Source organism: Motacilla alba, chromosome 3 (genome assembly GCF_015832195.1).
Source record: "Motacilla alba alba isolate MOTALB_02 chromosome 3, Motacilla_alba_V1.0_pri, whole genome shotgun sequence".
Lineage (NCBI taxonomy): Eukaryota > Metazoa > Chordata > Aves > Passeriformes > Motacillidae > Motacilla > Motacilla alba.
In genome coordinates, this window is record NC_052018.1 from 24,740,950 (window position 1) to 24,753,713 (window position 12,764).

Consider the following 12,764-nt stretch of genomic DNA (forward strand, 5'->3'; position numbering starts at 1 on the left):
AGGTAAAGCACCCACTATACAAAAAGAAGAAACAACCAACAAGAAACAATCAACCCAAATTCCCATGTGCTTGCAAGACTACTCCTATGGAGTGTATTTGTCTAAATTTAAATCTACTGGTCTTCAGGTTATGATGTGAGCCTTCACTTGGATGTTTGGAGAGATGGAGGAATAGAATGTGTGTGTAGAATCATTTTTTTTGTGTCTGGCTTCAGAAAGGGAGTACAAACACTACAATTTTTAAAAACTATTATTTATATTGAGCATTAAAAGAATAATTTTATATTGAAAAGTTTTCTGAAATGGGAAGCTTTTCACGTCACTGAAAGGTAACAATCCTATTCTTATCTTGCTGCCTTTTTAAATGAATAATTCTTCTAATGGCAATACACCATCATTGCTAGTTATTCTGCTGGTACATTTCAGATATCCTTAAAAAATCTCCATGTTCTAATAATAGCTTATCATAGTAACTTGAAAGAAGAACCTTTATATGCATTAAACTATGAGCAGATTTCTCAAAATCGTGGAATTGCCTAGTAAAAGTATAGCTAACTGTATTTTATCAATGAGGATTATATTTATTTCTTTATTTATTTATTTATACATCCCTTTCAGACTATAGTGAATAGAGTGTAATTTAAAAATAATTTCCATTCTCTTGATCTCTTGAAAGTTTCTAAGGACTCTGAGTTAGTTCAAAGCATAGAATATGCTGTTTTTCTACTGAAAAATAGGGTTCATAAAGGAAATCATAAGGCCCCCAAAAAGAAGAACGAAAGAAAAGGGTAAGGCAGTGGTTTGAAAAGAGTGCTGAGCCTTAAAGCTGGAAGAAGAAATAAAAAAAGGCTAATATTTTTAAAGAAAATAGCTACATTTTGGTGGGATTTTGTTTTTCCTCTTTTGACTATGCAAATATAGAAGGTCAAAGAAAGAGCTGTCTAGGAGGATGCTGAAGGAGAAAGAAATTAGGGCTGCTACAAATAACCTATATTTGCAAAGAGAAAGTGGAGATGTAGATGTTGCATACGCTCAAGAGACCCTTACAAAGTCCTATAGGAAAGTCAATTTCAAGAAGGGGATTGTATTTTGGGTGTTTATTGCTTTGTTTAGAACTGCACACAATTAATGCTGTCTAAAATTACAGTACATCTGATAAAATCTTTGCAGAATATCATGTACACCATATGTTCTGAGGATGTTTAACTGTGAATGTTAAAGACTGGGACTGCAAAAAGAGGATGCTTAATAACACTTTCCAAAGTGTTTTGGAAGTCTGTTGTAATGCTGGGACCCCAGGGCCATTGAAGCATGAGGTGCTATGGAAGAGTAATTGAAAGCCATGTCCAGGAAGATGACAGAGATGCCAAAGCAGGAGACAACACTGTAACCTACACAGACTTATGCTGGAGACCATAAAAGTCTGATGAGTGTCTGGAGGGAAGGTCTGATCAGTACTGTGACACTTGGGCTCCTCAATGGTGAACAAATAGTTGCCGCCCTGAGTAACAAGATTTGAGCATGCTGTTGGAAAGCTGCCAGTGACTGCAGATGGAGCAGTAGTTCAGCCTAAAACCCTAAAACAGGGCTCAATTTCTTTATAATTGCTTCTGGCATTCCTGAATGTAAAATTCCTTGCCAATTCTAGGCTGAGGGTTTTTCATCTTGAGTACTGTCTAATAACAATATTTTATTTGGGAATGCAGAAGGATCCAAAATGTGACACATGCAGGCTCACTTAAGGAGCCAGAGTTGGCCACAGCTCTATAATAGTCTGTAATTGCTGTGCTGAATTTGATGATAAAGTGCCAAAATAAAAGAAATGTATATTAAAATGAGTTCACCATGTGTCCAAGTCAGCTAAGTACATTGTCTTAGAGCTGTTCAAGAAGAGAGTGTTAGCCAAAGCGCATTAGCCAAGCTCTTTGCAAATGATAAAAAGAATATGGAGATAATTCTTTCCAAAAACTGCATGGCTGAATGGAAACAAAAGGAAGACTTCTTGTTCCTTTTCCTCTTAGACTATTCATACAATAGTACAAAACCACATTGTCTTATTTCTGGAAAACAAATAGCTGGAAATTGCAGTACTACAAGAAGTTTTATACATCCTGTTTATCAAAGTGTTCAGAATTCAATGAAAAACTCTTGGGATATTTTAATGTAGAAAGAGGTCAAAATATTTCTAATACTAAGATTATGCTGGGTGTTATTGTAAGTTGATAACTCAAGCACAATATATTAGTAATTTCAGTATTAGCTAATCCGAAGTACTCTGACATAGGAACTTAGCTTGGAAGCACTGCATTATGTGGTTGATTTTTTTTGTCCTATGGGCACCCACTCCCTAACATCCCTAACTATTAAGCTTTATTTTAAAAATATACACTTTTAGTTGCATTGCTTCTCTATGTTGGTAACTCCAGAACCTCATAGGTAACTTCCTGAGAGTAGGGAACCTGGGAACTCTACTGGTGCTCAACAAACTTGATAGTCCTGTTTTTCCCTACACTGAAGGAAGCTGTCAGGAGTACCAATTTTGTTAAGCACTATGGCTAAAGGGACTATTTTATTTGTTAGACATATCAAAACATTTTGAGTGTTTATTTAAATTTGATTACATATGTATATATGTATTTACACAAATATAGTAAAATTTTGGCAAAAAATCCAGAAACTGTAGTTTCAATCTACCAATTTCAGGCTGGAACTCGAAGACCATGTGGAGAGGGAAGCTTTAGAAAAATTTAAAATGTGTTTAATAACCCCTGCAGTAGACAGATGAAAGCTTGTTTTAACATACTGATCCTTTATCAGGTGGGGTAATTACAGTGTATGAATGAAGCTGAGTAGGAATGCTGATCTGAATTCAGTCCAACCCCTATGACCACCTGTTTATGTTTTATTCTCTCTTTTTGATAGACTAGCAGCCAGAGACATGAAAATCATTGCTTTATTCCTAAAGTGGTGGTTACTCCAGCTAAGAACAATCTCTCTCTGTCCTGAAGTCCATTACGTGACCATAGAAGGCAAGGACCCTTTTCTCCTCTTCTGCTTGGCAGTAAGAGTTTCAGCCGTCCCAGTCAGGCAGGACCACAGACTGATTGATGTTTGCATTCAAGGAGCCTGGAACTCACTTGATAAATGAATAGTATCCTTAGCCAGCCCTCCTCCTTCTTGCTGCTGTGATTGTGAAACAGCTTTAAAGCTTTTCTTTGGCTTGAGAAGCTAAACAGAGTCATGCTTCTTAGGGAAAAGTTCTGCAAAGGGCTTTGCCCTGGGTGGAGGAGGGACAAGTTTCCTTTGATGTTTAGCAGCTGGCACTTTCCAGGTGGCTAAACTTCAAAGGCAAGTGTTAGGATCTTCCTCCAACCTGGTCCTCAGTTCTTTGTAGATAGCTAGCCTCATTTAATGTTTTACTTTACTTGGAATGCTAAATTGGAAGTCATAAACTCCAGATGGCCTTGTAAATATGTACCGTCCTTCTACCTGAAAGGGGCCCGGCTGCCGGCAGAGCATTGATGAGGCAGGTGGCACCTCCTCCTGAGCAGAAAGAATGTACTTTCAATTCTGACCTCCTGTGATCCCAGTAAGTCACGTTACTCCAGTTTCTCCTTAATCTCTCCACCTGTGAAGCATGCATGTCTGCATGTCAAGACTTCCCTGGCTAGCAGGACTGCTGTGAGGCTGCATTTTCTGGATTGCAAAGCAAGTTTGAGATCATCAATCAACATATAATCTCAGGTTAACACCAGTGATAAAAAACCTGCCCCAAATGTTCTGGCTCCCCCAGGGACGTTGACAAGAGTTAGTAGCTGCAGCTGCTAGTTAGGAGCTGGTAAGCTGGTTTGCTACAGGATCTTAGAGCAAGTAAGAAGTCAAATACTACTCATCTGAAGTTTTTGAACCCTGATCTATCAAAACTATCCAATGTCAGTGGCAGCATCTCTATTACCTTTGCTGGGAATGAACACTGGCTGGATTTTGCTGTAGCAGGTTTCCTTCTCCTTCATACTGAAGGTTTTCTGACTGGTTAGGGCACTTTCAGGTCCAATGGCAAGTGTGAGATTACTTGAGTCTGCATTTGAGAGTGAGCCTGGAATTTACATGATGGTGTTCTCTTCTCTGCTATGAGAGTTGTGGGGCAAGTCTTTGTATATCTTTGTCTGAACAAGCTCTGAAACTCTCCTGGCATGCTCTTCTTTGATAGGGTCCACAGTCTCAGTCACTTTAACAGGCAGAAAATAATTTTGATGCACCAAAGTTTTGATCTCATGCAACTCTTTTTTAAATTTCCTTTTCTTTTTCCCCCTCTTTCTTAAATAATCTCTCTTTTTTTTATTTTAATTAAAAAAACAATCAATACAGAATTTCACTTCCAGATCTTATCAGCCCGAAACATTTGGAAATTCTGGAAATTAACATAAAATTTCCTTCTTTATCCAAGATGCAATGCTTAGGATTACCTTGTAATTTAACTGTCATGGGGTGCAGTTTCTCTTCCGCTATGTGTTGTTCCTATCCAAAACATTTATTCCTTTTCTGAGGCCATCCACAGATGTTAAGTTTTAATTAACACCCACAATTGGTAATAGCAAACTACATTTAATGTTACAAAATAGAAGACAAGTTTTCAGGCACTACACATTCTGGTGTAAACTACTGATGGAGCTTAAGATGCAACATTCTTAAAACTCAGTACGCTCACAGCACTTCTACACAGAACTCAATACATTCCCTTTGAAAAAGAGATACATGGGAAATTAGAACACAACACTACCAAACTCATTATTGTTAAATCTGAGTTAAAAACCATCTTGGGGATTTCCTAGGTTTAAAGCACTTGAATGTATTGATTCTATTTTTAAAATTTAATTGCAATAATTAATTACTGCATCTTAATCAGATATATTCTGCCACCACCGAGTGATTTATGAAATGTGTGTCTCTCCTCCTCCCATCACTGTCCTGTGTGCTGTAGTTTGCAGTTGCTGTCTTTGTAGGTGAGGGATTGTGCAGTTTACTCAGGGATACGTAGTAGCCTTTGCAGAATTAAAACTAATGACACTTACACAACCTTTCAATATGTCAAGGATGAGGTAGGTTGACTGGATAGGTCAGTCAACTGGTTGAGGATAGGTTAATAACTTATCTATTTACAGATAGCAAAATTTTTCACTTGTAGATAATATTTCATTTTTGGATAACAAAATTAATCCATCACTGTTTCAACAAAAAGTAAAACTTCTTAAGACTCCATACATGAAGTAATAATATGATAAGAAATCAGTAATGTGATATAGGAGATCCTTGAGATAAAAATTCTGTTTCTAATAGAATGTATCTAGAAGTGATTAAAAAACCAATCTTGACCATAATATTATTTGGTACATCTTCCTATTATGTTGAAAAATATATGCATATCTATATGAAGAATTGTTCTTAGGGTGATTTTGAAATGTATGTATATTTAAATGCACCTTTCCCATTTGAATTCTCTTTCCAGCTGAGGTTTACCCCAAAATGTATCACATGTGCTTTTTTCTGGTGACATACATGGCTCCGCTGTGTCTTATGGTGTTGGCCTATTTGCAAATATTCCGGAAGCTGTGGTGTCGCCAGGTAAGTCACTCAGCACTGCCTCCGTTTACTTGCTCTTGCAGCTTTGTGCAGATTCCCATGTACAACCTCTTCCTTTCTCAACTCCATTTTGTCGCTTACGACTTTGATTTTTCCATGCAGGTATACAGCCACCTTGGATAGGCATTGAGATGTATTGAAAAATGAAGGCAGTCAGAAAGAAAACAGATTTCTCGTGTCTGTGAAGGGCTTTCTCTCAGAGAGAAAGAAAGCAAAAGGCATCAGAAAAATTGATTATAGGTAGAAGGAAAATCTCTCTCACTGTATCTGAAATGCTTACTAAAATACCTTAGGTGACCTTATTTATACTGCTAAAATCTCCTGTAGCAGTCAAAATTTAAGATTGACTCTCTCATTTTGTTAGTTTTATTTTTATTTTTCTTACTTAGATTGATAGCAGGTCCAATATGAATGAAATGTAAACTAGAAGGTCCAACTATCAGTACTGAGAGACTGGAATTGCTGATGTGAAGCTGGTTGTTACGAATAACATTTAATGTGAATTGATGACAAATAATTGACACAATTTCTAATGTGAACATCTTTTTTTTTTTTTTTTTTTGAGTTAAATAAAAAATACAAGAAAGAAAACAAGAACACTAAACAAAACAAACAAAAAACTCACCAAGCAGACAAACAAAGAAAGAACACTTGAATTTAAGTGGCAAAATTATTTTGTTTGTGAACTGTAATTTGTCATGCACCAATCTATGGTGCACTCTGATGTCTTCTGCTTTGTCTAGGATTTATCTATAGCTGTAGTCCACCATCAGCTGTCGTGTCATTCTAAAAAGGACAAAATGCTCATCCTGCTGAAGAAATAATGCAAGACATTCCCTCTCAAGTGGCTCCAATATAGTTCATATTTCCATCAACACATGGGCATGAATCACTTCTCTCTCAGCAGCATGTTTGATACCATCCAATTCTGAGGCTGTCCTGGGATAATACCTGCCTCATCAGGAACATTATTCAAGCAGTTCATAGTGATTCATCAGAGAAATCACAAAAAGACTTTATATTTCTAAATATACATATGATAAAATTAAAAACCAAATCTTTTACTGACAGAATATATCCCTTGGAAGTAACTCATATACAGGAAATACCAAATCCACTTTAAGGCTTTTTGTTATCGTCCATGAATCATAAGAGCAATTTTTGGCACTTCTAATGAGATTAGGTTAAACCAGAATTGCTGTTTATCCTGCTGGTCAGCTTTAAATTATTATTTTTGCTATTAATTTCTTAGGTTGATAAGATGAAATAACAAGATGGCTTGGAGATAAAATTTAACCTTTACAGTTTGAGGGGATTCTTCTCCAGAGCAAAGGATTTCTTGCTTAGTTTTGTTATTAAGTTCAGTCTAAACATAGTTCTAATATGCTCTGCCTTACTGAATCTGTCACGTATCACCCAGTGACTTTTTCAGCATAATCCTTCTCAGCCATCTCTCCTGTACCTTCTTTACAATCTGCCTACCCTGTCAAGCTCTTCATTAACTAAGTTAATGCAAAGCAGTTGTTCTTAACCTACACATAGTTGAAATTGCTGGCTCAGATGCAGAGCAGAAGTGGAATGACTGAAAACCAACCTCTTTTTTTCGGGTTGCCCCACCTCCACTCCCCAGTTATTTTAGCTGGTCTATTTGTTCTTCACAATGTTTCTTCCCCCTATTCATCTTGCTGGCAAGGTTAGGATGATCCTTAGTTTTTCAGTGACGAAAAGAGAAATTCTACTACAGGCTTAGTGCTATCAGCTGTGCCAAATTACAGCTGTCTCTCTGCCTGGCCTAGATGATAGCACTATGTGTAAGAGGCTGCACTAAGTGAAATTAAAACCACTGCACATCTATTATCAACTGTGACTTGGCTGCAGGCATCAGGCACTTTTCTAAGTGCAGCAGGTGTGCTGTAATCAGTCATGTAGCACAAATGAATGAAGTGCTCTAAATGTATTCTTTGGTAACAGTTTCAATAAAAAATCATGCTGTTTACCAGAAATTCAGTTAAATACAGTGATCTTATTGCAAGGTACAATAAGCCTCTCAGATGTACATGATAGAAAAAACCCAACTAACAGTAGATGCTTTCTATGCCCTACATTTTTTCTACACGTTATTTTTTAAAATGTAATGTGTTGTGCATGCAAATTTTCAGATGAAAAAGAGAAGACTGAATTGCAAGTTATTGTTGTCATACTTTGTGGAATAGCTCTTAAAATTTCTGATTGTATAAATCAAGCAGATCTTTGAATTAATGACTCACCTTTATAAAGACAAGTACAATCTTGCAAAAATACTAGAAATTTTGAGTAATTAATTTTAATTATTAGTAAGGAAGTAGTAATTTAGAAGTCTATGTTCTTGTGTGAATTTTAAGTAGATTAAAAACAGCTTCTGTACAAACAGAACTGAATGAACTGAATATGATGAAAATGTTGATACACAATTTGTAATGTCAAGTTCCTAGTATGCTTCAATTTTCTGATGTCTGAATGCATTGACACTAAAGCACATTTGTATTAATAATTAGGAACCTTATCCATTTTCCTTTTGGTAATTGAAATATACCCTCCCAATCTTTGCAAGTTGATACTACATTTGAGAGATTTTCTTTGGTTATAAGCCACTTCATAATTATCTGAGGGAAATGTAATAACTATTTCAGAGAAAATGTGCATAAGAAAGTAAAACTCTAAATTTTAGTACTTGTTTATTCACAGCTAATAGGCTTTTCATAAAACATTGGAATTACACAAATGCTTCAAAATTATCTCTGTGACTGATTGATTACCAACAAGCAAATATATGCATTATGCTCCCAATTTCTGTATACTTATTTGTACATACAGAATCACAGACTCATAGAAACATTTATCTTGAAAAATGCCCTTAAGGACATTGAATTCAGCCATAACAACCATTGAATTCAACCATAACAACCTTAACACTGCCAGGTCCTCCACTAAACCATGTCCCTAAGTGCCACATCTACTTAGCTTTTAAATATCTCCAGGAGTGGTAAGTCAACCACTTGCTTAGGCAGCCTCTTCCAAGGCTTGAATATCCTTTCTGTGAAGAAGTTTTTCCTTATACCCAATCTAAACTTCCCCTGGCTCAACTTGAGACCATTTCCTCTCATTCTATCACTTCTCTGCTACACCCCACAGTCAAGTAGGGCAAATCCCTTCCAATAGTACTGATGTGCAATGGTCAAGCTGGTAATTGCTGATTTCAGCTGTCTAAGTGGGAATCCACAGTAGAAGTGCAAGGGGCTGAGTTGTTTTAAATCCATGGATACACTAGTAAAAACTAAATGTTATAACTTATCCCCAATTTTGCTTCCTGGATTTCCTGCTCATTACATGGCAACTTTGCCAGTTGTTCCAAGGGTTGTAAATCATATTTGGTATGTACATAAATGCTGAAATAAGGGCTTGTCTGAAGATATTCACACACAACCCCTCCCAAGCCAACAAAAAATAAATAGACCAAAACCAAAAACCAAAAAGAAACCTCACCCAACCCCACAAAACCCCCCCCCAAAAAAACCCAAAAAAAAAACCTCACCCAACCCCACAAAACCCCAACAAAATCCCAGCATGGTAGTTTTTCTAGAATGATTCTGAATGTGCATGCTTTTTAGATTACTTTTTATCTTTCTTAAATAAATACAAAATTTTCATAATTGTTGGGTCAGTTTGTCTGGATAAGCCCTGTTTAAAAAAAAAAAAAAAGTTACAATAGACAATGTGAACTTTCCAGATACTTTTGAAGTTGAAATATTTCTCATGAGATCAGTCACCCTACATACAATTGTACTACACATAAATAAAACTATTTCTAGCCAAAAGGTTTTCACACTGTATGACATTCAAAATATTATAAATGTAATTGTAATAGAGTTCTCTGAGAAAATCCTTGACATCTGCAGTCTTTCACATTTTGCTGCAGGCAGGAAGTAATTTAGAAGAACTGAAGCAAAATTGTTTTACTTGGCTTGTCGTATGTGAGGGCACAGAAAACAAAAACCTTTTTTTTTAGTAGTATGGTCCTACATGCAACTTATTGCAACATATCTTTGACTAGTCTAATTCTTCCTGAGTCTTGGCTCTTTTCCATGACTTCCCTCCATTTAGAAGAACTTTGCAGAGAGATCCACACTTCAGCTGTGATTATTTCTTTAGCTACTTCACTGTCATCTAGGTTGCATGTATGGAAGTTTTATGGCACTTAAAGCTATGCAGGCTTTAAATCCTTGTTTTCCACTACTGAAAAACTGTTTGGTATCTTATATTAGTAGCATATTAATGGGAAAAACTATTCTGCTATACAACAAAGCATTTAATGTAGAACTTTATGGCAATGTAATTGCAGCAATAGGGTTGGTAATTTTGGGAGTCTGAAGATGCAGGCAAGGCAAGGTATGTGTGAAGTAAAGAAAATTTGAGGGCATCAGTTGGTATCTGTGTATAAAACACAATTTTTTTATGCATTCCTTCTTGTGTGTCTGAAATTCTGAAATTCAGTTTGTTTCCTGCAGCTACATGAATTAAATTAATTAAAAAATCCTTTTTATCCCTGTGAGCTTACATTGTCTATGTCAAGGTGTCTATTTTTCTTGTTATATCTGCAGACAAAATCAGTTTTTTTAAATGTTTTTTTTCAAAATGCCCCTTATTTTGTTTGCCTTAGATCCCAGGAACTTCTTCTGTTGTTCAGAAGAAATGGAAGCCTCAGCAGCCTTCAGCACAGCCCCGAGGGCTGGGACAATCAACAAAGTCAAAGATTAGTGCTGTGGCAGCTGAAATAAAACAGATTCGTGCAAGAAGGAAAACAGCACGTATGCTAATGGTTGTCCTTCTGGTTTTTGCACTTTGCTACCTACCAATTAGCATCCTTAATGTCTTGAAAAGGTATAGTTTATCTCAAAATATAAACACTTGGTAAAGCTTTCTGTCTAAAACCAGAATTCTCCGTTAGAAGATTATTTTTATTCTTACAGATATTTTTGAAGGATAAGCTTACTTATTGCATGATAAAGAAGTGGAAAATAAGCATAGCATTGCAAGAAAAGAATATATATAACATATATATGTATATATATATAACCTATCTATAGGACTTAAACTAGAGGCCAGATTGTGGAACTCTTATTAACAAGATCTTCCTTATGAAAATGATCTAACCTATCTCCTCCTTAAACCTCATCATTTATGTGGGATTACAGCTTGTTTGCTGTAAATGCCCCCATGGAAGTGCAGTGAAGCAGCAGCTGAAGGTTAGCAGCAGAGTGCAGTGTTGTGGGTTGGCTCCAAGCACTGTGAAATGCTGAGTTTAAACCTAAGCTACTCATGTATAGTTTTGAGACCTTAGACTAACCCTTCCATTGGTCCTATGAAGCTGTATTTTAACTTTTTATCTTTTTCTCTCTGTGCATTCAATATGTAATTGTGTACACTCTTGGTTTTTGTTCAGTGCCTGACAGACTGAGGCTGTAGTAAAGTTACACCTCATGAGTCCTCTGGAATACCAGTAAATAATGGCACATAGCAGAAGATTTGAATATCCTAAAAACAATGAGCATGTTATTGGTGCTTTTTTAATTGGAGTGTTATTGGAACATTTTAGTTTTTAAGGGATAGTTTCAAGGTTTAAATACATCCCACTCAATTCTGTCCCTTCCCTGAGGCCTAATTTAAATACTTTTCATTCTGAAGTCGCTTTGTAGAAAACGTAGAGAGAAAGCTATTTCCAGAAGATGGTTCACACCATCTACAACCCGAAACAGAAGAAATACACAGGCTACCTCAACAACAAGAGCCGAGTAGGCCCAGAGTTAGATTTTCATTTGAATGGCAGAAGTAATGTGTAAAGAGTCTGGGAAATGCAGATTGCCCTGGCGGGCAGAAGCTGCTATGGGAGCCTCTGGCTTGAGGCCTTTTCAGTGACAATTCCAGAGATATTTGGAGAGTGGCCTAGAGAGAGTCTTGGAGAGTGGGCCTAGATCCAGGAAGCTAGTGACATAAGAACATCAAAAGCAACTTTTCCTGTCTTTTCTTACCTTATGTGACACCAGATGACTTTAGTTACTTGGCAGAAAAGTTGAGCATTTTCACCATGGTAAAGTCTCAGTTGTGCCAAACCACCAAGAGGGGAGGCTGAGGGTTGGGGAGAGGATTTCTTTCTCTCAAGTAAGAGAGCACTGCTGAATCAGCCTTTTTTTAGTACTGCAAATGGGTCATCAGAGATAAAATCAGGCTAGAAGTTGTAAAATCTTTTAAAATTAATTCTAATTTTGCCATCTTTCAGGTTTGCTTTTCTCTTTCTGTAGGGTTTTGGGGATGTTTAATCATGCTGATGACAGAGAAACTGTATATGCCTGGTTCACATTCTCACACTGGCTTGTATACGCAAACAGTGCAGCCAACCCTATTATTTATAACTTCCTCAGTGGTAAGTTACTGTTACCTAGAATTCAAGTTTAATGTATAATTTGAATGTAATGAACCATAGCAAAAATTAATGATCATGTAACTTCAGCTCAGCTCCACCAGTGGGAGCTAGATCCTCTTCCTAGAAGAAGTTGCCTCAAGTACCCCGTTACCCTCAGGCTGTCTACCAACAAGTAACCTAGAGTGTGCCAGGACCTGAGTCCAAGTGCTGGAGTGTGACATTAATGTGGTAGAGACGTTCCTGGCATGACTTTGATCTGAAACAATCACCATTCCTCTAAACACTCCTGGATGCTCTCTGGCAGGTAGCACAGTCCGGGGGCTGTCCCCAGCTGGCGTGTTATATTCAAATATTGGGATTTGGAGGCTGTGAGTCTTTAATAGCACCTGCATGGCCGGACTGTGCCAAGTGGGGTCAACTTCAAAGAACCAGCCAGGATGCTGTTTACTTACTAGTATAGATTTGTCTTAGTTTGTATTTGTGTCATTTAGCTTGGAGAGCAGAATCAGGACCTGACCTGGTAGTATTGCAGCTAAATACAGGGTGGCAAAACTCTATTGATTCTCACTACATATTGGCCCACTGTAGTTTTTTTGTGGTATGTAGTATGAGAATGATCTGAACAATTTCCTCTGAGCCCCAAAAGCTTGGGATTGTCAAACATTGT

The 12,764-nt window shown here is 37.0% G+C and overlaps 1 protein-coding gene across 4 annotated transcripts in view; it reads left to right on the forward strand.

The window, feature by feature from the left end:
• The window catches only part of HCRTR2 (hypocretin receptor 2), a 33,743-nt gene that overhangs the window by 17,477 nt on the left and 3,502 nt on the right, over nucleotides 1-12,764 (forward strand). For all 4 annotated transcript variants that reach the window (XM_038133962.1, XM_038133961.1, XM_038133963.1 and 1 more), the window contains 3 exons: nucleotides 5,507-5,622; nucleotides 10,337-10,557; nucleotides 11,976-12,097. In XM_038133962.1, the coding sequence (XP_037989890.1) occupies nucleotides 5,507-5,622; nucleotides 10,337-10,557; nucleotides 11,976-12,097 (459 nt within the window). The remainder of the gene's footprint in view (nucleotides 1-5,506; nucleotides 5,623-10,336; nucleotides 10,558-11,975; nucleotides 12,098-12,764) is intronic.